General features: G+C 55.8%; 3 protein-coding genes across 3 annotated transcripts; 2 read left to right on the top strand and 1 right to left on the bottom strand.

Annotated features, from left to right (window-relative positions):
* Positions 1–5123: 5123 nt before the first annotated feature.
* On the bottom strand, positions 5124–6503 carry MIND_00985900 (Oxidored-FMN domain-containing protein; the record flags this gene model as incomplete). The annotated part of the gene is made up of 6 exons (XM_037366466.1): positions 5124–5734; positions 5785–5875; positions 5918–6055; positions 6107–6212; positions 6263–6395; positions 6446–6503. 6 exons carry the CDS (start codon positions 6501–6503, stop codon positions 5124–5126), a joined length of 1137 nt encoding a protein of 378 aa, XP_037217878.1.
* A 1400-nt stretch (positions 6504–7903) lies between these two features.
* On the top strand, positions 7904–9297 carry MIND_00986000 (Fe2OG dioxygenase domain-containing protein; the record flags this gene model as incomplete). The annotated part of the gene is made up of 3 exons (XM_037366467.1): positions 7904–8034; positions 8085–8308; positions 8351–9297. The coding sequence occupies 3 exons, from the start codon at positions 7904–7906 to the stop codon at positions 9295–9297; spliced, it is 1302 nt and encodes a 433-aa protein (XP_037217879.1).
* A 6869-nt stretch (positions 9298–16166) lies between these two features.
* MIND_00986100 (MFS general substrate transporter) lies at positions 16167–18346 on the top strand (the record flags this gene model as incomplete). Its single annotated transcript, XM_037366468.1, has 15 exons — positions 16167–16223; positions 16276–16478; positions 16522–16599; positions 16651–16673; positions 16725–16771; positions 16821–16922; positions 16984–17112; positions 17164–17294; positions 17351–17461; positions 17680–17752; positions 17811–17861; positions 17911–17919; positions 17970–17975; positions 18030–18254; positions 18299–18346. The coding sequence occupies 15 exons, from the start codon at positions 16167–16169 to the stop codon at positions 18344–18346; spliced, it is 1293 nt and encodes a 430-aa protein (XP_037217880.1).
* Positions 18347–22622: the final 4276 nt, after the last annotated feature.

Consider the following 22622-nt stretch of genomic DNA (forward strand, 5'->3'; position numbering starts at 1 on the left):
TTGGGTGACCAGTTGAGCTGAGCAGTGGAGTCGACGCGCATGATGTCAAGGGTGATACTGTGCTGCGGTAGGCCCTAGGCGCACAGCCATCAGCGACGAGCGCCAGAAGAGAAACGACGGAAATCTCTTGCAAGACACCCTGGGTCGACGATGAAGCTGAAAGAACGGTGAGAAAGACTCGGGAGACGAGCAAGAAGGAAAACTTACATTCAGAAGCAGCGCGTGCAACGTGAGGCGGGAGCTGTGAGGTGCTCAGCGATGGAAAGGCAGAGGAAGGAAAGCAACGAACCTTGGTGGTGGTGGAGCAAAGGAAAGAAGGGCCTGCGTGACGTTGTTGATAATTTGATGTCTTGATGAAAATCACGTCGTCTCGGTGTCATGGCTGTCACCGGCTCAGGGTCGGCGAAACGATGCAAGGCGAGGGAAACTGGATGCAGCAATGGGGTGCGCGCTCCGCTGGGCAGCTGGACGTGCATGACACAGGAATTGCGGGCGGACTCTGTGGGCCACAAAATACGCCGCGCACCCCCCAAAGTATCAACGGGCGCGCCGCGCTTAAGTTGTGGGGCCGACCTCCATTCTCGCGTGGCTTGTCCTCGAGTGCCGCAGGCGGTGAAAGGGAGGGAGGGGAGAGTGAGCGAGGAGATGACGACGGGGTCCAGACAACCCTAGATTGATGGGAATCACACGTGTTGCCGTCAACAACGCGGCGTTTCAATATTTTTAACCCGGAACATCGATAAGCCGGGGGGCAACAGTATCCATGGCCGGGCCATTGATGACGGCAATAGTACGCCGGGATGACCCGGCAAGGGTCGACGGGGTAGGGGCACGAGGGAGGGGTTCGAGAACAGTGCTCATTGTGCTGTGCCACAAGGCATTAGTGACCGTGAACTGCAAAGACAGCATCGAGGAGGATATTCACCATTATGTCGATATATTTTTAACTCGGGATATTGATGAGCCGCGGCTAAATTTATCCAGACATGGACATCGATACTTGGGCGGTCGAGAAGGGCCGATGGAGCCCTTACGGGAACGGAAATGAAGTCCAAGATTAAGCGAGGTGATGGAATGGAACCGCGCCGGGCTCTTCGCCAAAGTGGTGTAATGGCCAAAAGCGGCAATGGCCGGCCCTGAGCACAAGTGACCCTAACTAGATAGCTCTCTAAACGCTTCTTGGCTCAGCGGCCTTGCCCTGTTTCTGGTTTTCTGTCTTCACTGTTCTGTCTTGTGCTTGGCTGCAAGAAACTCTTGGTATATTATTTTTCTGCCCTTTCCACAGCTTTTGACATGCCATGTTGCTAGTCCTGAGGCCTCTTCACCCTCCTCAGACTTTTCCCTACCTTGCACTTGCAGTCTTCTAACGCGATCACACGGCTATGCTCACCCGCCATATCGGGCAATTCACCCGGTTGAACTCGGAATCTTCGCCCTTTGGATGCGGGGACTCGGTCAATTGAGACGGCCGATGCGTTGCCGTCATTGCCGGCTCCTCCAGCGTCTCCGGAGCACAATCGCGCTCCTGATCGCATCCTGTTCCACTTCAGATCGCCCGTGCTACACGCTGGGATAAGTCTCCTGTGCGGCCATGATCGGGGCAGGCCAACACATATGACGATATAGATAGCTCACCCTGAGCCAGTAGACCAGTCTGGAGCGCCATTCGCCGTCCCTGAAGAGCATAAATCGCCCAACACTGCCCATACCAACACGGAATTCTGTCTTGTTAAGCGAGGGCTTCGCATCGAACCGCCGCACTGTCACCGCATGACAGATGGGGTCCAGACGCGTGTATCCATGGAGTTATTTTGGTCACCGAGTCCCAAACGGCGATATGGTCTGCTTATTGTGAGGGATTCCATTTCATTCTGCTACTCTGTAGTTGGCTCGGATGGCTCTATTTGTGCTATTGCCATACTTGAAATGCTTCAGAGAAACGAAAGGGCAAGCTCGCTTACCATTGACATATTAACATCTCTCCATTTCTCCGAAGGCGCCCTCAGACGCAACGCCACCCTTTGACGTGCTCCACGGGTCTCGGCCCGACGGGGTATATAAGGGACGTGGGCCTCTGCCCACGCCCGCATGCCTCTTTCCTCTTCCCTCCATCTTCCCTCGTCGCGAGCCCGACCCACGTGATGTTGACTTTGCGCTTGCTCGGGTGAGTTTCTTGCCCGATTGCGTTGTGGAGGCCACTGACCTTCTCTTAGCGTTACCACCGTCTCCTTGCGACTGCCCATCCCCTGTGTCCTGTTGCGGGAGGAGGGAGTGTCGTTGTGGTCGTCGTTGTCGGTGCGTGCTTGTGGCTCGTTGTGCCCATGTTGCTGACCTGTTGTGCCAGCGAACCTGATCGTCGTCGCTCGTCATCCCACCAAGGTCAGTTTCATGTCAAACGAATCATCTGGGTAGCTTACCTCGTTTCAGTCCCACAACATCGCCGAACTCTGCCCCAAGTCCATGGTTCTCCCGCTCGCGGTCGTCGGCGTTGACCAATACACACGTTCTGCTTCTTCTTGATCCCTTTGCTGACCATGCTTCCCAGCGTCGCACGTTGGCGGCGGTGTCCATATCCGCCGTCGCTGTCCAATGAAGGTCAGTTTCGTGTTAGACTGCTTTGTGGACGGACTCACCTTTTTGTAGATCCGCAGCTTCCTTCCGTCTTTGCTACCTTGCAGTTGGGCGTTATATCTATGTGAGATTGGCAATATACTGTTCGTTGGATGTCGGACTCACGTGTTCACAGGGTTCTCTCGTCTCTTCGCGCTCGTTGGTGTTGGCACGAGTAGTGAGTTAGGTTGCGAGACAAGGGCTGGCTGGTGCGTGTTTATTGTTCGTGACTCCCTCTTGCTGACGCGCTGTGTAGTGTCAATGTCGAGGGCGATTCCGCGTGGGAGGCTTGATGCACGTTCTTCCTCCTCTCGATTTGTTTGCGGACTGTCCATACTAGCGTCGCGCAGCGTCCGTATAGGCGTGTGTGTTTGCGCTTGTCACGCGTCCGGGTCGCTCACTTGTTCTTGTTCTTGAAGATCGTCTTGCTGACCGTTCGTTAGCGGTCATCTTTCCGCCTCCAGCCTTGGAGAAAGGTGAGTCTGGCGCCATACTTGTCGTTGTCCTCACGCACCTTGTCCCAGTGGTTGCCCGTAGCAGTGGGCCTTGTTCGGCGGACGTCTCCGAGGCCGCCAGTGCGCTCTCCATCGCCATTAGTTCGCGCCATCGTGTGCATCGTAGGGACGCTGCTAAGCTATGTGAGTTTGTTTTCTCCGAGTCTTGCCTGGCGACTCACTGTCCCCTAGCTCGTGGACCTCCACATGGACATCGAGGGCGGAGATGGTGCGTTCGGTCGGATTTGGGGTTGAGGGACAGAGGAGAGGCGGTCTCGACCGAATTTATGGCGATCTGCGCGATGTAGGACTTGCTTTCCACGTCAGCGCGCTTCTCCCGCTCGATATATAAGCCCAGCGGGCCTCTCGGCGATCCTTGCTGACCGATTGCCGCCAGAGTGTCCATTCCGGCTGGGGCCGCGTTCGACTCCTTTGGTGCCGGCAATTGGCGCGGAGGGGCCGTCGGCGCAGTTTGGGACTCAGCGGGGCGAATTCGCCGAGTCCTGGAGGTAGTTAGCATTCTGTAGCGTCAGTGGGCCGTTCAGTGGCCGGCGCGGCGGGTTAGCGCGCCGTCAGCGGCCGTGCAAGGTGTGGGACAAGGCGCCGCCCTCTGGGGCGGGCGGTTGGCGGGCGGGGTGAGCGGGGAAGCGCGAAGATGAAGGGGTGAGAGTGGTTGATAAGCGGCACGTGCAACCGGGGAAGAAGCCCGATGGAGCCGGAAGGGCTCCCACGCTTTTTCCGCCGCTTCTTTTCTTCCTTCCCCCGTCTTTGCGCACAAGCGCGGCCTATCGCTGGCCCGCCCTTCGCCTCGAGCTGGCTGGAGGATGAGTCGCCGTCCGACTGCCGGTGCGTTCTCGTGTTCGTTGCTGCCTACATTTGTACTGAGCCTGCCGTTGCAGACTTTATCTGCTTACATGCCTCTGTCTTCGATATGGTGCTCAATACATACATGGCGCGCAAGGCGGTGGCCGCAAACAGCCCAGATTCCGCGCGTGGAATGCACGCAGTCAGACCAATGGAGGAAGTGAAGTCAGGCGCATTGGCGTAAGGTCAGCACGTCGACGTATGCCTCCGCAAGTGTATATGGCTGCTATACGGCTTCCGTGGACTCCTTCTCGCCGGCAGAGTCTGGCTGCCACATTCGCAACCCGAAAGCCTTCACCCTTCAATTTTCGCCGCTGCTCTGGGGGAACTGGAGCCCGTCGACAGGCTCCATTTGAGTTTGATTCGGCTGTAGAGCCGGACGGCCAGATTCTCCCCCACAAACGAGCCGACGAAGGCAGCTTACCTCGCCCTTCCGCCACGAAGTCACCGCGCTGCAGGCTGGCATAGACGACGGCTACCGTGTTGCGCTGCGGACCGCGGTACAAGCTCTTCCTTGACGCGGCCCGAGCGATTCCTCCCAGGGCCCGCGGGCGACGATTCACCGATGCCTTTGGCTATGGGCGGCGGTGGGTGTCGTCTCGTCCTGCCTCCACATTTGACAACTTCCAAGCAGAATTTGCGTCGGGCGGTATTTCACAGACAACAGCATCTGGATCGCTGTCGCGACGGTGCTTGCGATGTGCAAGGTTGCGAAGAAACGGGATGATGAGGGTAATGAGATCGAGCCCGTCTGGGAGATGAGCGATGGGCTGGACAGGTGTGTGCTCATTTTCTTTGGTCAATACAACATGCTCACCGTGGACACTCATCCACGTAACTTTGAATGTGCGGTTGGGCCAAGGCTGGACAAGGAGTTGCTTGACGATCTATACGTGTAACAACGACGCCCGTGCCGTCCCCGACTGTGGCTCAATTGCATACTATCTCAATACTATTCATGTGGCCAGTCACTTCAGGGCGGGTGGATCAAGTAAACAGGAATGAGCCCAAGAAGCCTAGAGACTGTTCAATTCTGCACCTCCTCTAAGGTTCACTTTTCAAGGATGAACAAATAATTTCAATCTAATACCAGTTGAATAGAGTCATTTACTGGCAAGTGTAGCCTAGAATCCTGCCTCCCGGGCCCTCTCCCATTCAAACTGCCACTTTGTAATCCGTATACCCAATAGCAGGGTCGACGCCTTCCGCGCCATAGAGATGCGCGAAATCAGGTGTATTGTCCAGTGGCTTGCCCTGCTCGATGCGCCGCGTAAGGTCGGGGTGCGTCAGCCAATGCAGTCCGAAGAATACGCCCTTGACGACGCCCGTACCGTCCCCGACATACGCCTCCGCATCCGCGACCTGGAGCGCAGAGTTGACGAACAGCAGAGAACGTGTGACGTAGCCCTTGAGCGCCTCGACAACGTCGAACTGCGTTGCGCGGAGCTTGCCGTCGAGCTCGACGTCCAGGAAGGGATTGTAGCGCGCAAGGACGACGTAAGAGAGGGGGTTGGGGAGCTGGTCGATTTGCGTGAGGAGGTATCCGAATGTGTCGAGCGTTTCGTCGAGCGGCATGCCCATGTCGTTGTACCCGCCCGTGGGGCTGAGTTTAATGGAGACGTCCTGCGGGTAGACCTCTTGCAGCGCGGCGAGTGCCTCTAGGATGAACCGCGAGCGATTGGCAGCGGAGCCGCCGTATGAGTCGGTGCGCTTGTTTGAAGTCGAGTCAAGGAATTGGTTGGGGAGGTAACCATTGGCAGCGTGGACTGAGGAGGAGTCAACATCTGAGGCCAAAGACACGGAAGTTGTCACAAACGTTCGACACCGTCGAAGCCCGCTGCTTTGGCGTTGACACCTGCCTGCTTGAAGAGCGCAATGATCGTCTTGGGGTCGGGGAGCTCCGTTGGCTGCCATATGTGAGACAAGTAACTGGAGTCATTGAAGCTTACTGTCACATAACCGGGTGAGCCCGGGAGGAATCTAAACTTTCCGCCCCGAGCAGCAATCGGCGAGGGTCCGTAAACCGGAACGCCAGCAGCAATCTGTTGCGGAGCGTCGGGATGGCTGACACGGCCAAGATGCCAAAGCTTTATGGACGCGGTCAGTAAGATGTATTGTTCGGCGGCGATAACGCTTACTTGTGCGTAGATCTTGCTGCCTCGCGCATGCACGGCGTCGATAATCTTCTTCCATCCATCGATATGCGCCTGGTTCCATATTCCCGGCGCTTCCTGCCATTCGGTGCTGCAAAATGAGTCAGAGAGTGGATTAGCGAGGGACGAAAGATGGCTTGCCCTTGGGGAGTGATGAGTACGCCCTCGGTGACGATAAGGCCCGCGCCGCCTTCCGCACGCTGGACATAGTATTCAAGCATGACGTCGTTAGGGACGGTGTTTGTTGCGCGACTACGCGTTAGCGCGCTCATTCCTGTAGAATGCGTCAGCGAACGGAGGCACTGAAGACGAAAAAAGACGCACCAACGCGATTCGGAATGGTGACAGAGCCGACTTTGAGCGGGGTCAAGAGAGCAGACATGGTTTGTGAGAATGGGACAGGTGGATGTTGGTGGTGTCTGTCCTGCCATCGTCGACCACGTTTTATACCCAGAAGACTTCGGTCGGGGTTGGTGATACGATGGGTGTGCGCGGGAAGATGAGGTCTGTTCTGGGAAGGCGCTGCAGGCGAGGCCTGTCGAAATGTCGTCTCTCGCGAGGTCTCTGTCCATTATTCAGCATTTGCTTTGGATTCGCATGTGTTGGTCAGCCGCGGATATGCGGCTTGCGTCAGCGGGATGTGGTGAAGGCGGTGATGCGCGGAGGGATGCTGATGAAGATGGTCGTTTCGGGAAGAGAAGCACCGGCTTTGTCAGCAGCCACGTTTTTTCTCTTGGACGACTCCCCCTCCCATCTTCGTCTTCGTTGATGCTTCCTTCCTGTTGACCGACCCTACCATCTCCCTAGGCCGCCACGGTATGTGGCACACGTCCACTTCCTGCCCCGCGCTGACCGAAAGACACGTAGGCCGGTGAATGAATGCGCATCTCGCCCCAAGATCGACCACCACCACCAATTTGAGCCTCAGGAGAGCTTAGAGTGCATCTAGCAAGTGCATATGGCTGCTATACCGCTTCCGTGGACTCATTTTCCCCGGCAGCGGTATCGTCTGGCTGCCACGTATGCAATGTGAACTCGAAAGCCTTTCCGGAGGCAACCGCAGCCCGTCGTTGGTGTGGAACCCGAGTGCGTGGCCTTCTCTAGCTTGAATAGCCACCTCTGACATCCATCGCACAGTCGTCATTTGAAGTTTAATTGCTGTATGGCCGGCAACGGCTTGTGGGACAGTGCGAGCGGCGATGGACAGCGACTGTGACATGTGTCCTCGAGGTGGAGCAGAAATGGCAATCCTTTGCGACGTTGTCCCGTTCCCCTTCGGACCCACATTCCACAAGCTAGCTCCGACAGATATGCAAAGGTCATGCAAGCGGTCAGAAGCGCAAATCTGTGTCCAGAGAAGTGAAGTCGGATTAGAGGAGATGGAGGAAGCGATTGAAAGCACACACATTTGTGAAGGTGTGAGTCGTTATGCTAATTTGCCTTCGTCTGCTGAAGTATTGTGTGTTGACAGCCTTCTAAAGGCGTTTCACCTCCGTCATTATTTGTCGACCACCCAGACGCGCACACACCGTCTTCATAGCTAGCTCGCCTCCGTTCTGGCTATTTTCGGACCCATCGTGCCAATACACACATGTCTTGTTCCTCCTTCCATGTTGGACCCACACATCCTACGAGTTTATTGTTTCCGTTGTTATTCAAAAAACGCCGATGTTCTCAATTTCGTGGACCCACAGACATCACTGTCATGCACTGCCCTCATTGTGACTATATAACGAGGGGAGTGTGTGTGTGTGGTTGCTGTAGCATCCTTTCCCCCTCCCCATGACCAACCCTCGACACGACCTGAAAGTCTTTCATCATGCGCTGAAAGAGAAGGCGCTGTGCGCGTCTGGCGCTGTACTCGTCACCAAGAACAGTATGCGAATTCTATACAACTCGTCTGAGACTGCTGGGTGGGTGTCCGAGCTTCCTGCAAGCGGCTACTGACATGACTGGGCCATAGATGGAGCTGTATCGAGATGGGCAATCCCTCGAGCAACGAGCTCCGGGCTCTCTGTAACGCGTGCAACGGCGCTGGGTGGCTAGACTCCCAGCGGCTGATGCCGACACTAGATGTCGGCGTTGTGCAGGGAATTGTGGCACAGATTGCGCCGGATATTGTGAAGGACTACTGTGAGGATGGAACTCAGCTGCTGCGGGCCGAGTTGGACGGACTGAGCGTCTACGGTGAGCCTGATTCCGTATTAATTGCTCAATAACATCGCTCAGGCCCGGGAACAAAGACGAAGAAGACCAAGGTCAAACCCGTGTCAGCCTCGCACGTCGGAACGCTGCTCGTGTTTCTCCCCACCCAACATACCGGCGGTGAAATCAAGCTGACGGAGGGGAACCGGAGCCGGACGACAAGATTCTCCCCCACAAACGAGGAGCCGACGAAGGCAGCTTACCTTGCCTTCCGCCACGAAGTCACCGCGCTGCAGGCTGGCATAGACGACGGCTACCGTGTTGCGCTGCGGTACAAGCTTTTCCTTGACGTGGTGGACCGGCCCGAGGAGGCACTGACGGCCGCTCTGCGCACGCTCGCGGCGGAGCCCGATGCGTTGTTTCCGGTTGGTGAAGGGGGATGGCTGGCCTTTGGGCTGCAGCATGTCTACAGCGGCATCCCCCGGACTCCGCGGGACAAGGACCATTCTCTCGCCAGCGCGTTGGCCGAACTGCGCGGCCCTGATGCGCGGGTCAGAATCGCGGCTGAGCACGCTGGCCTGCCGGTTGCGATTCGCTTGGTTTACCCGATTCAGGACCGCGATAACGAGATGCGGCAGCAGTATTCTGTCGTTGCGGACAAGGCGGTTTACATGCCAGACGCGACGGATGACGGATATGAGTATGCGACGGACGATCAGGAGCTGTTGAATGCCGGCCAGGTGCTGTGCCCCGTCAAAGTTCCGCCGCTGAAGCGGAAGCGCGGGTATGAGGAGGCGGACACGGAGGTGCGTGACTCGCGGGACTGCGCATGGGAGGACCTGGGGCAGATTATCGACCCCGAGAAGCTGGAGTTTGCGGACGTCTTCTGGGTCACCAGGCTCACCAAGATTAATGCGGTCGAGTCCGATTTCGTGGAGGGAGATGCAAAGCGTCCGGATATCGGCTATAGACATGGTTATGCAGCACTATTTGTGCATCTCCCACTGGCAGCCGCAGCTCAGGAGGAATGATGTGTATTGAGGTTTGTCAACTTGAATGTGTGGCAGCATCGTGGCAAGGTCGCTCACAGGACTTCGGTTAACTTGTAGTAGTCAATACCTACACTGTGGAATACGGTATTGGATATACTAGCTTTCTTAGCATCATTATTTGGGAGTACTTGCAAAACAGAAATGATGGCACAGAATGCACGTGACATGATGCGCACGGACCACCCGGCCACCCGCTTCTGCCGAATAGCCTTCTTGTCTCCGGCCACCGTCAACAACTTCGACTCAGATTAGCCATATTCAAGTTCTTCTGGAACAAGTAGAGGACTCAAGAGGGAACGCGCACCGCTGCGCCGAACATCCAGGACGACGTCTCTACTTCTGTTGCCACCCGCGTATCCCTCAGGCTGTCAACGCTTCCACAGGCGACCGACCGGCGACAAACTTACTAGTAAAAGCCTGAAGCTTCGATACGACTGCGGTTTGTTATGTCTCGCCAATCCATCACATTCATTTAAATTGCGGATCGCGGCACAGCTTCGAAGCATGACGCCTCGAAAGCCCGAGGTGAGTGCCATATCCCCATGACCACTGCAAGTCTGAAAGCGTGACTAGACGGATTTTCCTCTTTGCCATATCTTCTTTCCTCCCAGCCACAATGACCACCGGCCAGAAAGTCGTGCTGCCGAGCATCCACGAGATGTTTCCCGAACATCTCATTCACAGACAAGCTCAGGCCCTCTCCCCGGAACAACATTCTATACCTCGAAACAGTCTTGCTTTCTTATCCGAGTCGAAACCATGCGGGTCCCATCGCGCTACTCCACGGGCCAAGCCTCTCCCAACACTCTTCACACCCCCTCGATCCCAAGGAAGCGCCGGGCACCATTAAGTTCTCCCCATACCAGAGCTCCAACACAGAAGCCAACACCTCGTCAGCGCCTCGTCCCTCACCTTCTCCGTCGCCTTCCCGCTACTACGCTGAATCGCCCAGTCAGTCTATCGAAAACTCCCAGGCGGACAGTGATGACACTCGCGAACCTGCCGAGCTCGAGGAGGAACAACCGCGAGTAGCATATCAGCGGAAACACGTCTGCGTGCAATGCAAGAAGCGGTTTAACCGCCCGAGCAGTCTGCGCACCCACACGAACACGCACACGGGCGCGATGCGTAAGTGTCTCCCAGATTCACGCTGCCAGTAGTACTCACATGTCCACAGCATATCTGTGTCCACATCCGGGCTGCGGTCGCGCGTTCAACGTGAACAGTAACATGAGGCGACACTGGAAGAATCACGACAAATCCGCAGCAAGATCAGGCGCCTCGACGACCGTGTCGCGGTCTTTCATCGCCGTTCGGCCCTTTTCTCCGCCGCATTCGCCCCACTCCGAGTCTGCAAATAGAGTTGCTCAATTCTCAGCCCGCCTAAAGAACCGAAAAAAGGCGGCCATTTCTGATGAATTTTCAATGTAAATTGACAATTTGAATGTCTGCTCAACTCATATCCAATATATCATTCTGCTGTGTCAGAGTGTCGCTCTCTTGAGCTCTTTCTTTTTGGCGGTAATACTGGTAGCGCGCGGAGCGAGTCCGGCGACGCCTCTGGCCAGCCCGAGCTCTGTGAAATTTTGGCTCCATCTTTGCTCGCTGGCACACACTGGCGGCGCAGCCGCCCGCAAGCGAGGAACTGATGCATGCGCAGCAGCAGTGGCGCCCGATGCCAATGCCATCCAATTGACAACATCCAGCTCGCAATTCAAATATACCTACAATTCCGAATTGTCTGGGAATCATAGGCAACTTAAAGCCTTTGCGGCCTAGGGCTCAAACTATTTAGTTTTCATTTACACCTCCCCAACTAAATGAAAATGGTAAGAAAACATTTAGTAAATGGTTATTACCATTTAAAAACGGTTAAAAATGGTAATATAATAATATAAAATGATCAACCATTTTATCGTACGTACATACTTAAGTCTATAAGGCTTACTTAACTGAAAGATGACATTTTCTCCCTTATAATACTCTTCTAGATGGGCATGCATATCAAGATTCATTGCCTTTGACTTATTTGATGCCAGATCATGTGATAGATTCCTTTAAGAGGAAGCCTACAAATGCAACAACTATCCATATTCATGTGAAATTGTCAGGGGAACCTCCCTTTCGGCCCGGAGACGCGCCCGATTCCGGTCCGACTCCGGTTCCGACTCCGGTCCGGCCCTCCATCTCGCCCGCACAAGAACCGATCTGTCAACGCCCTCCCGACGGTCGCCCTGGGACCTCGCCTGCGACGCCGCCCAAGCCTTCTGTGCCCGACAGCGGCAGCTACGGACAAGCAGTATATAGTCAGCTCAATCGATAGCCTAACTGAGGCCCTTGCTTTACTCACCAACCAGGCTTCCGCTGCCGCTGCCGCCGCTAATAATGCTGGTGGACCCCAAACACCTTCGCCGGAGACGTCGATTCCGACTCCGACTCCGACTCCGGTCCAGGGCGACTCCGAAGCCCTTTTTGGCGACATCAACCTCGCCTCAAAATTGGTCTTGCGACCAAACCCCCCGTTCACCTTCAACGGCGACCGGAAACGCAGCCGCGCGTTCCTCTACACGGTCCGTACCTACGCCCGCCTTGCCCCTGAGGCCTTCGTGGTCAACGGAGAGGCGAGCGAGGAAAAGGCCGTCCGCTATGCCATGTCGTTTATGGCAGAAGGACCCGCTCAGCAATGGGCGGAGCGCCACGGAAGCAAAGCCCCGTTTCCGTTTCCGTCCTGGGGCTTGTTCGTTTCCGAGTTTCGACTCCGGTTTGTCGAGGAGAACGAGCAAGATCACGCTCTCTCCAAGCTGGAGACTTCCGCCTATCACATGGGCACAAAGGATGTCTACCAGTACACCGACGACTTCGAGGACCTGATGGACCTCGCCGGATTCGAAGACGCGTTGGTCAAGGTGACCAAGTTCCGCCACAGACTTGACCCCTTGATCAACAACGGAATCACGTCCTCAAACAACCCCCCGGATCTCCGGGATTACCTTAGCTGGCGCACCCGGGCCTTCCGTCAATACGAGGCCCTGGTCCGGGCCAAGCTGATCAAGTCAGCCGCCCCCAAGACGCCTGGCGGTTTGATTCGGACTCCGTTTCCGGTCAACCGCATCCCGGCTCCGGCCCCTTCCACCCGGTGGCTCCGGTCGTGCCACCCGCGGCCCACGCCCCCGCTCCGGCGCCTCCGGCCCCCGTCCCTATGGAGTTGGATCGCACCAGGGCTCGGGGTGCCCCTCGTCGCGCCTGCTTCAGATGCGGCGACCCAAACCATCTCGCCCGGGATTGCCCCCTCCCCGCCGATGTCCGCTCGATGGACATCCTCGACGAGGTGATCCAACAACTCGGTGACGAGATGTTAGCGGAGTTGATCGCCCGCTACACGGACACAGCTGCCCTGCCGGAGACGGCAGCGGAGTCGATGGCCGGAGAGGATTTTGTCCCCCGCGACGAGTGACTGGTATGCCCTTGTTCACGTCTATAAATCGTTTTGCCTCTTTGTATGATGAATGCAGTTCCTTGCCCTACAATGAGCCCGAAACGAAAGACACACCCTCCCCTGCCCCCGCCTCGACTCCGTCTCCGACTCCGCCCGCGACTCCGGTCATCGTCCTTCGCTGCCTCACTGCCTGGGAAAAGAAACTGCCCAAGCAGTACACCGTTGCCGCTGCCCCTGGGGCGAACTCCCTCCACCTCCCGTTGGAGCTTGAGTCCACCACCAGCGCGCTGAAGCTCTCACTCTCTGGGCTTGTCGACTGTGGTGCCACCTCCGACTTCATTGACACGAACTATGTTGCTCGGAATGGCATTCCGGTCCGCACCCTCGATCAGCCGATTCCGGTTTTCAATGTCGATGGCACCCCCAATGACGCTGGCTCCATCAAACAGATTGCGGACTTGGTCCTGCGCTACAAGGGCCATGCCGAACGAGTTCAACTGGCCGTCACCCATCTTGGCAAGCAAGACCTCATCCTGGGGTATTCCTGGTTGCGGAAACATAACCCAGAGATCAATTGGGAAACCAAGGAGGTCAAGATGACACAGTGCCCCCGCAATTGCTCGACCTGCCGTGAGGAAGAGCGCGTCGAAGAGACCGAGCTGCGGCGACTCCGGTCGCTTCAGAAGCGTCTCCGCTCCGGCCCGTTCCCCTCGGTTTGCACTATGGACCTCTCTGGCCCTGAGGACGGAGACGATTCCGATTCCGGTCTCGATTCCGACCTGCCTGATCTGACGCCGGACTCGGACCCGGATGACGAAGATGACCAGCTCGAAGATGGTGACCGCATCTTCTACACCTCGTTCCGTCCCTCAGAGGAGATATGCGCAGGTAGCACCGTCTCACAGCGTCTGGCCGAAGCCTTTGCCAGGAACTCTGCCCCTCCGCCCTCCGAGATCCCGGACTGGGCTAAGGAGTTCCAGGACGTCTTCAACAAGGAGTCCTTCGACACGCTACCGGAGCGGAGAACCTGGGACCACGCCATTGAGCTTGTCCCCGACGCTAAGCCCACCAACTGCAAGGTGTATCCCATCTCGCCCCTCGAGCAACGCGAGCTCGACGCGTTCATCGAGGAAGGGCTTTTGACGGGCCAGATCTTCTGCGGCCTGAACTCTTCCACGTCCGCGCACTCGAGGGCGTTTCCGTTTCCGGTCCCGGCTCTGAACTCCTCCGCGACATCCGTGATGCCCTCTCCGGTGAGCCTGACCTGGAGGAGCCCGTCGCACTAGCGGCCCGGCAACTTCTTAAGGTCCAAGGTCAAGCTCGAGGCCCCCGCTCTTCGCGGTCTGACGAATGGGCCGTCTCCGGCGGTCTTCTCCATTTCCGGGGAAAGATCGTTGTACCAAAGGACAAGGACCTCCGGAGACGCATCATCGAGCTCTGCCATGACACCCGAGTCGCCGGACACGCAGGTCGTTTCAAGACCTTGGAGTTGGTCTCCCGGAACTACTGGTGGCCTCAGATGTCTCGCCATATCGGCCGGTATGTTGCGACCTGTGACTTGTGCTGTCGCACCAAGGCACTCCGGAGACTGCCCCACGGAGAGCTGCACCCCACGGAAACGCCCCCGGAACGCTGGCATACCGTCTCCGTCGACTTCATCGTAGAGCTTCCCGAAGCCCATGGGTACGACGCAATCATGGTCGTCGTTGACACCCTCGGAAAGCGCACCCACTTCTCGGAGTGTCATACGACGGTCGATGCAGTAGGGGCAGCCCGCCTCTACTACCGGAATGTCTGGCGGCACCACGGGACTCCGGAGAAGTACGTCTCCGACTGCGGCTCGCAGTTCATCGCGGACTTCACCCGAGAACTTTGGCGTCTAATCGGCATCAAGCTCGCCACGTCCACCGCGTACCACCCGCAGACAGACGGTCAGACAGAGCACGTCAACCAGGAGCTGGAGCAGTACTTGCGGATCTTCACCAACTACCAGCAGGACGACTGGGATGAGCTGATTCCGGCCGCGGAGTTTGCCTACAACAACCATGTTCACTCCTCCATGCAGCAGGTCCCCTTCATGACGGGACACGGGACGCCGGCCGGAGACGCCGCCCGGCCGAAGACGAGCGCGACCCCCAATAGCCGGCAGCCCCATCGCCTATCGGTTGTCTTCGAATTAAGGCCCCCAGACATGCGGCACTGACGAGTAAGTCAGCACAGCATCACACAACGAGCATAGTGACGTACGGATATCCACTCCAGTGCAGCGCGTTCGTGTTCGGCGGCGGAGCCCGCACCTGATCCCGTGCACTCATGGCTGGCCTCGTCTGCTTCTGCACCTCCCCATCACCCTCCTCCGAATCGGCATCGCTGCTTTCCGACGAGCTATCCTCCGGGACGGCCACAGGTTCTTCTTTCGGGCCCCTGGGACATGCGGCACTGACGAGTAAGTTAGCAGAGCATCACACAGATAAGCAGACTGACGTACGGGTGTCTACTCGTGTCCACTCCTTTGGTGTAGCGTGTTCGCGCTCGCGGCGCTGAGTGGTGCTGTTATTTGGCCCCGGATCCACCTCTAGTAGCGTGAGTTGGCAATATACTCACGAAAGTTTCGCAGCTTACAGCTGAGATGCCTCGTGGATGAGGATGGTGGGGGGCGGAAGTCCCATTGGTAATATGGCGGCCAGGGCGGCTGAGCTTGGTATGGAGCGCTTGTCCTCTGGGGTGAGGGGAGGGGGGAAAAGGAAGAATGATTCGCACTTTGGTGTGACGAAAATTTTAATATCCGGATCAAATTCCCGCACAGCATGTCACGATGTGGCATCCGGCGCTCAATTGCTGATGGCAACCGTCAAGTCCAAGTCAAGTCCCCCAAGTGCTCAATGCCACTGGCCCTAAAGTTACATGTTTCATCTGCACTTACATTGTCTGATTTGGTATCCCCTATAGATACTGTGGTTGTAGTTAATTCATTTTGTAATAAGAAATTCAGACATAGTTTCAAACTCTAAATTAAAATTTGTCAATGTTCTACAGATTATAAAGTGCTGGGATACAGACAAATATGTCATCTGGATTCCAGCTGGAATTTCCAGCTGAGCAGAACTGCTGGAATTCAGCTGGAAACTACCTGGACCCAGATGTTGACTTATGTGGAAACCAGCTGGAATGTCCAGCTGGCTGACAGCTGTTGACACTTTGGTGGTGTATGTCCTACACTATATGTATTTGGCAGCCAGACATATTCCTAGTAGTAAGATAGTTATGAACTGGTCTGCTATTGTTATTAGGGAATAACCATTTAAACCATTTGTTTTCATTTATTTACCATTTACATACCATGGTAAACTAAATGAAAATAAAAATGGTTATAATGTTTGTACACAGAAATGGTTGGAGCCCTACCTTTGCCATGTCTACTAGTATGTTAGACCGCGCTCAATTATGCCAATCTCTTTGGTATCAAAGCGTATGTGACCCCGCGTTCAGCTGCTCCCAGTATCTAACACTCCCGCATCCAGGTCGCTGCATATTACCACCGCCCAATTCGTATCGTCCCTCCCATTCTTCCACGTCAATCGATGAACTTATTTCAGGCTTGGTTTGCCAGCATCTTTTGCATCGGATACCTTCTGGCGGCGGAGCCCATGACCTGGATGCTGCAGCGCTACCCCACGGGCCGTGTTTTGGGAGGCATTTGCTTCCTATGGGGCATTGTCGTGATGTGCGTTGTCTGTCAAGTTGGAAGTGTTGACTCAGGTCCACAGGACAACGGCCGCCAGTCGCTCTTTCGCTGGCACTATGGCAAACCGATTCGTTCTGGGAGTGCTGGAGGCGTGCGTTACGTGCGTTCTGCGACTTGAGCGATTCGTCATTGGCTGACAATGGGTACACAGTCCTGGACTTGGATTAATGACGCGTTCGTTGTTCACCTGCAAGTTGCTGAGCTCCGCTGATACCTTCATTCTAGCGCTCTGGTGGAAGCTCGAGGAAACGCCTGTCCGGCATCTTACTTGGGTTCGTCACTTATTCTTGTCTCCATACTCTTCATTTCCAAACGCACTAGTACTGCTTCAACGGCGTCGCAAGTATCGTGGGCGACTTTCTTGCATACGGACTCGGACACGCGACCCACAGCTCTGTTCCGCCTTGGGCATTGATATTCCTTGTGTGTGCCGCATCTAAATTTGCGACGCTGAAATTTGAATAGAGTTAATGGCCATTTCCAGGCACTCGGCGCGCTGACTACCCTCTGGGGACTGTTTCTATTTATCACCCTTCCAGATTCGCCCGTCGCAGCGCGGTTCCTCAATCAGCGCGAGAAGGCAATTGCGATTCGGCGCGTTGCTGCCAACCGGGTGGGTTGCAACTCGATAAAAGTGGCTATGAGTGTTCAAGGTGGCCGGTAGACGGGGACGAAGAACAAGGTCTTCAAGTCGTATCAGCTTGCGCAGGCACTTTGCGATCCGAAAACGTACCTGCTCTTCGTGGCCAGCATCGCCGCTCAAATACCCAACGGAGTCGTTTCAAATTTCTCCAGGTTTGCTAGCCTTCATTTGGTCACGCTGCTCCTAACACGCTTGCTTTGTTTGCTAGTATCATCATCAGCGGGATGGGCTTCACGCGCTTCCAGACGACGCTGCTTGATATCCCGAGCAACCTGATGCAGATCGGGTCGCTCGTCGCAAGCGGGTATCTCGCGGGCAGGTTCAAGAATAGCAGGGCGGTTATGATGGAAAGTACCCTCCGTGGTTGTGGCCTTCGTTGCGGCTGATATTGGACGCCCTCGATCCAGTTTGTGGGCAATGCGACGTGCATCGTGGCAGCGGCGGCGCTGACGTATGCGCCGCATGACCAAAAGTGGGGGTGCGTTTCTTGATGTTTTTCGCCAGTCATCTCGGACTGAGCTGATCATCGAGAAACAGCCGCCTGGTCGCGTTTTGGTTTACGTCCTTCCAGTCGGTCGGGTTCTCGCTCTCGCTGGTTATGGTATCAGCCGTGCGTATTTAATCTCTTTTATTTGCCGTTCAAGTTCATGATCTGACTCTGGCGGTAGAATGTCGGAGGCTTTACGAAGCGCCAAGTGACGACAGTGGTCACCTTTATTGTGAGTATGGATGCCGCTCTCGTTCTGCAACTGTTGAAGGGTTCATAAGGGATATTGCGTGAGTTATTGAACTTCGTAGTTCATTGTCCGGTACTCACAAGACTCTAGATTGGAGTAAGTCTCCCCTGACCGGTAGACTTATCCGTCGATAGATAAGCGTCCCTCTAGAACATCGCCGGACCCCACGTCCTGCTGCAGTCTGAAGCGTCTGCTGGGTACCCGACAGCGACGAAGGCGATGATGGCGGGCTATGTTGTGAAGACAGTGTGCCATGTGTTGCTGGGAGCATATATGTGGAACGACAATCGCCTGCGCGATCGTGTGGCGCTTAAGACGGGGGGTGAGTTACCGTCAGAAGATGAGCGGGCAAGGCTCGCAGAACAGGAGGGCATGGTGCGTGTTTGGGTGGTGCTTGGGCAGGGCTAATGGTGTTGCAGAAGGATGTCACGGAGTTTGACAATAAGTGGTTCAGATATGTTTTGTAATCTTGATAGGTGCATAAGGTCGGGGAGGAATGTATAGATTTCTTTGCTTTAGGTTGGCACCCAAGCGTAATACACTTTTGGGGCTGAAACTTACTTAAGGCGTGGAAGATTCACAAATGTATTGACTCTGTATCGGTTTCAGAGGGTTTTTCTCAGCCTGCTCCATTCCCACTCTATATGTTACACTGGCATACCCGCGACTTATTTGCATTTCGCTACAACGTCGTTTCCGTCCTTTCCAGCCTTGATAATCTTCTGCGTTACACTGGCCAGCGTCACGCTGAGGCTCTTACTGCGTTTCCATTAGCGCGCCCAGGACAGGAGGCGATATGTTGATTTACTCACTCTTTCAGTGTCTTCTCCGCGCTCTGCAGCCCCTGAAGCGCCGCAGTCAAGCCCTGGTCAACCTGGTCGCGCGCTGCCGGTGGAGCCTTGTTGTTCTCCAGAACGGCGTCGAGGATCGTCTGCACGGCCGCGTTAACGGTGACGAGGCCGGTTTGTGCGACGGCAAGCGCAGCAGAAGTGGGCAGGTCGGTGGCGCTGGCGTCCCGCATGAGTGTTTCGCTATGGGGAGAAGAGAAGGAGGCGCACGTGGAGTTTGCGCCTTGGACCTGCGCAATCAGTGCTTGGGCAGAGGCAACGTCGTTGATGATCGAAAGCCGCGCAACGTTGCAGTCGAGGTTGCCGAGCTGACGCTTCGTGGGCGCCGGTGCTGGGTCAAGTTAGTCGAAAGACAGGGTAAGTGACGGAAACGCACCTCCGAGAGCGAGAAGTGACAGACAGAGACTGGTGAAGACAGCGAATCGCATGGCGGGGAGGGACGGACTTCAAGTCGAGAATCTGGATACTGTGACGAAAGTGGGAAAGAGACACCAGGTCTTGAGGCGGAGAAGAGGGCGGAATGCTGCTATCGACCAACGCCCGGGGCTTTATAAGATCCTGCAAAAGAAGCGTGAGTATATCAGGAGAAGAAGCCCATTGCCATGGAATCGTTGCTTACCTCGATATGCACATAAGTACTGCGGTCAATATTCATGGCCCAGTGTCATTCTGAGTCGATGGCGCTGGTCCCGACAGTCGATACACTCTGTACGTTGTTCTCTGTACCGCCGCAGAAGTTTGCAGACGGAATCTGCGGATGGGCGGAAGACAACGGAAATGGACGATCGCCCCGTAAGTCGTCGGCCCTCTGCGTGAGGCTGTGTGCTTCCGTCGGCGGTCGTTAACAGTGGGGCATAATTCTGCTGCGGGCGCGGCGCTCGACATGAAGAAGCGCGGGCAGCTCGGGGGTGAACTGCGGGGAGTGGTGGCATTGGAAGAAAATGCAAAAACGTCACGGTGGCCACGTCAGCAGACGGCAGGTTGATCGGAAAATTTTCGCTGCCAGAAGAAACACATGCATGTCCCCATGTCACACTGATCACGCTGATGACGCGCTTGATTCCCGCCGCCATGCATGGCGCGCCGCCCGAGGTGGCGGGTGTCGTTTCGCCCGGTCAGCCCGTCTGCGACGATCCTCTGCTGGAGCTACAGGAGCTGGCTGCCTGCAGCGACGCGCGGGAGCCGCTGGATGGTCGCGCTGGGCAGTCAGGTCTGGACCAAGGAAGGTCGCGGACTTCAAACGAGGTGTGTTGTCGTTGTCTGTGCCGACGTCGCCGAGTCCCGACTAACCGTGTTCAGGACGAGTCGCTTCTTCGCCAGCTGGGAGCTCTTCAACGCGAGAATACTGCGCTCCAGAGCGTCAGTCAATTTGCGGATCGTGTCCTTCAGCTTGTACTCACACCCTCTCGCGTAGGCACTAGCGGCGAGCCAGAACGACACGGAAGCCACCAGTCAAGCGCTCTACACACTCCTCAAAGAACACCATGCCCTTGAAGCGGAGCTGGCCGCATCGAAAGCGAAGTTAGCTGGCGAAAGTACCGAGGCGGAAGCCATGCGCGTCTCTCTCAGACTGGAGCTAGAGCAGAAAGATCATCGAGTGACCTTGCTTAACGACGAACTTATTCAGGCGCGTTCGTTTATTTAAGCTTTGTGAACTGTGCTAACGAGAACTCAGACAAGACAGCACTTTGCGCGCCAGACGACGGAGATGAAAGAGACGAAAGATAAGCTAGAGCAGGTTAATATGGAAATCATTGTGCGTCCTTATTATACTGATCTTGGCCACTTACGCTAACTCTACATTGTGTAGGAACTGAAAAAGACTCAACGGACAACAGAACACGAAGGAGTCTGTCGATCGCTCCTTGCTGACATCTCCACTCACCGAGGAGGGTACAGGACGCTAATAAGCTGGTGCCACTCCAGCTCATCGAAGCACGTCTCGAACAGCTCCAGATGCAGCATTGGGCTTTGGCCGAGCGCGCAAGCACGTTGCAGAATGAGAATCAAGAATTGCAAACCAAGAACAAGAATTTGAAGGACAGCATCATGCGTGTAGCAGCGGAGGTCCGCGAGGTGCGTTGCAAAAAGCTGACCTGCCTGTCAGTCGTGTCTGATAACATGGGTCCAGGAAATGAAGAAAGAATCGGAGTACCTGAGGGGGGAGTTGTATGTTGTCAGTAAGGAACGCGACGACGTGGGTACCATCCTCTACACATCGTTTCATCATTGCTGAAGGTAACGAGCGAACCGCGGAGCTGATTAGAACCGCACGCGGGAAGATCGAAGAGGATTTGAAGTTGAAGAAGACGGTATGTGTTGTCGAAGTTGGATCATTATTTATTCAGTTCCGCTCAGGAAAGCGATCTGGAGACCATGACCAAGGTACTTTGCTTCGCGAGCACCACTTAAATGTGCTTACATTGGTCTTAGCAATACTCGGAAGCAAATGCCATGCTGTCTAACCTAGCAAAGAACCACATCGTTCTTGAGGACACGGCACTAGGTGTTCAGCGCCAGAACAAACTTCTCACCAAGCAGTTAGCCGAAGCGATCGTGGAACGGGACCGCTTCCGGACCCTTGCGCAGAATGGCGCGCGTGATCCGGTACTTTTGGTTTTCTACTTTAACGCACTTATCCCTGTTCCACAGACAACGGACGAAGAGAGGATGCTCCGCCTCGAATTCATGAACGCCCTCCCTCGTCCTTCCAGCCGTCCGGGCTTCGTCACGCTGGCTCCGATCCAAGCAATGTCCACTGGCCATCGGTTGCTCAACGTCAAGGACTGGCGGCGCGCACGGCCCTTTCTGTACCTGACACATCGCATGGTCTGGTGCGGCCCTGAGCGACTGCACGGGCTCGCTTTCTCGGGCACGCACCGCTTTGTGGCGGACGAAGATGGGGGTGGGAGATGGGAGATCAACGACTCGTTGAGCAGCTTGGTTGGTCGGGAGCACGAGCTGTTTGTGCATGCCGGGTCGCTGATATACTATGTGGGAGTCTACAATGTGCTCAGCCTCAGCCACATTTCGGGGCCGACGACGAATTTGACGGATACGGTGCGCTTCTTCTGCTCATCACCAAAGCCTCCGTACTGACGAGCATTTGTGCTAGACGAGAAAGGCCTTGCTGAGCTCGCTGGGCCTGAGCGGCAACAAGGCGCTCGCGGGACGGCCGCATTCGGGAGCGGTTCTCCAGCGGGAAGGCGTCGATCGAGTGGTTCGGGCTGCAATGTGTTGGCTTTGACGATCCGCTGTACCAGGAGTTGCAGGGGATGTGGGTCGATGGTATGGCGAGGCGGTGTGCCGGTCGCGGCGGTGCCTGCGGGAAAGAAACGGAAGCTAGATGGAGATGAGCGGGATGAGGGAAATAAAGAGAATGGAAGGATGCAGGCCGGCGGGAAGGTCGCCATTTCCGATGGGTGACATGAAGCACAGAGATTTCCGAGCAGCGAGGGACTTGCGCGGGCATAGCTTATTGGCGAGCCGCATATGTACCATTAAAGCGAGTGCATTATAGACATACAACAACAAGCAGCATCAAGGCATCAAGAAATACACATTTGAGGTGTCCATATGGAGTCTACTAGCCACGTCGCGCGCGTCGACTCGGAGGAATATCGAAGGGTGCCAGTTGAGAGTCTTGAGGGATAAGCCCGGCCGCCTTGAGCTCGGCGTGCTCCCGAAGACATTGGAGCTCTGCGAGGCGGGCGGCGCGTGCGTAGTATTGTGCTTGGATATTGTTCAAGGTGGTCCGGGCAGTCAGTTCCTCGCGTTCGGGCGTGAGCGATGGCCAAGTCGAGCTGGCAGCGCCATTGCTGGTAAGTAGCGGCACTCGCACCGAGAGCAGGCACCTAGAAGTCTGGTTCATACATCACGCTGAAGCAGACTCGGT

This window comes from Mycena indigotica (assembly GCF_014461135.1).
Source record: "Mycena indigotica strain 171206Taipei chromosome Unknown Mind.scaff0008, whole genome shotgun sequence".
NCBI lineage: Eukaryota > Fungi > Basidiomycota > Agaricomycetes > Agaricales > Mycenaceae > Mycena > Mycena indigotica.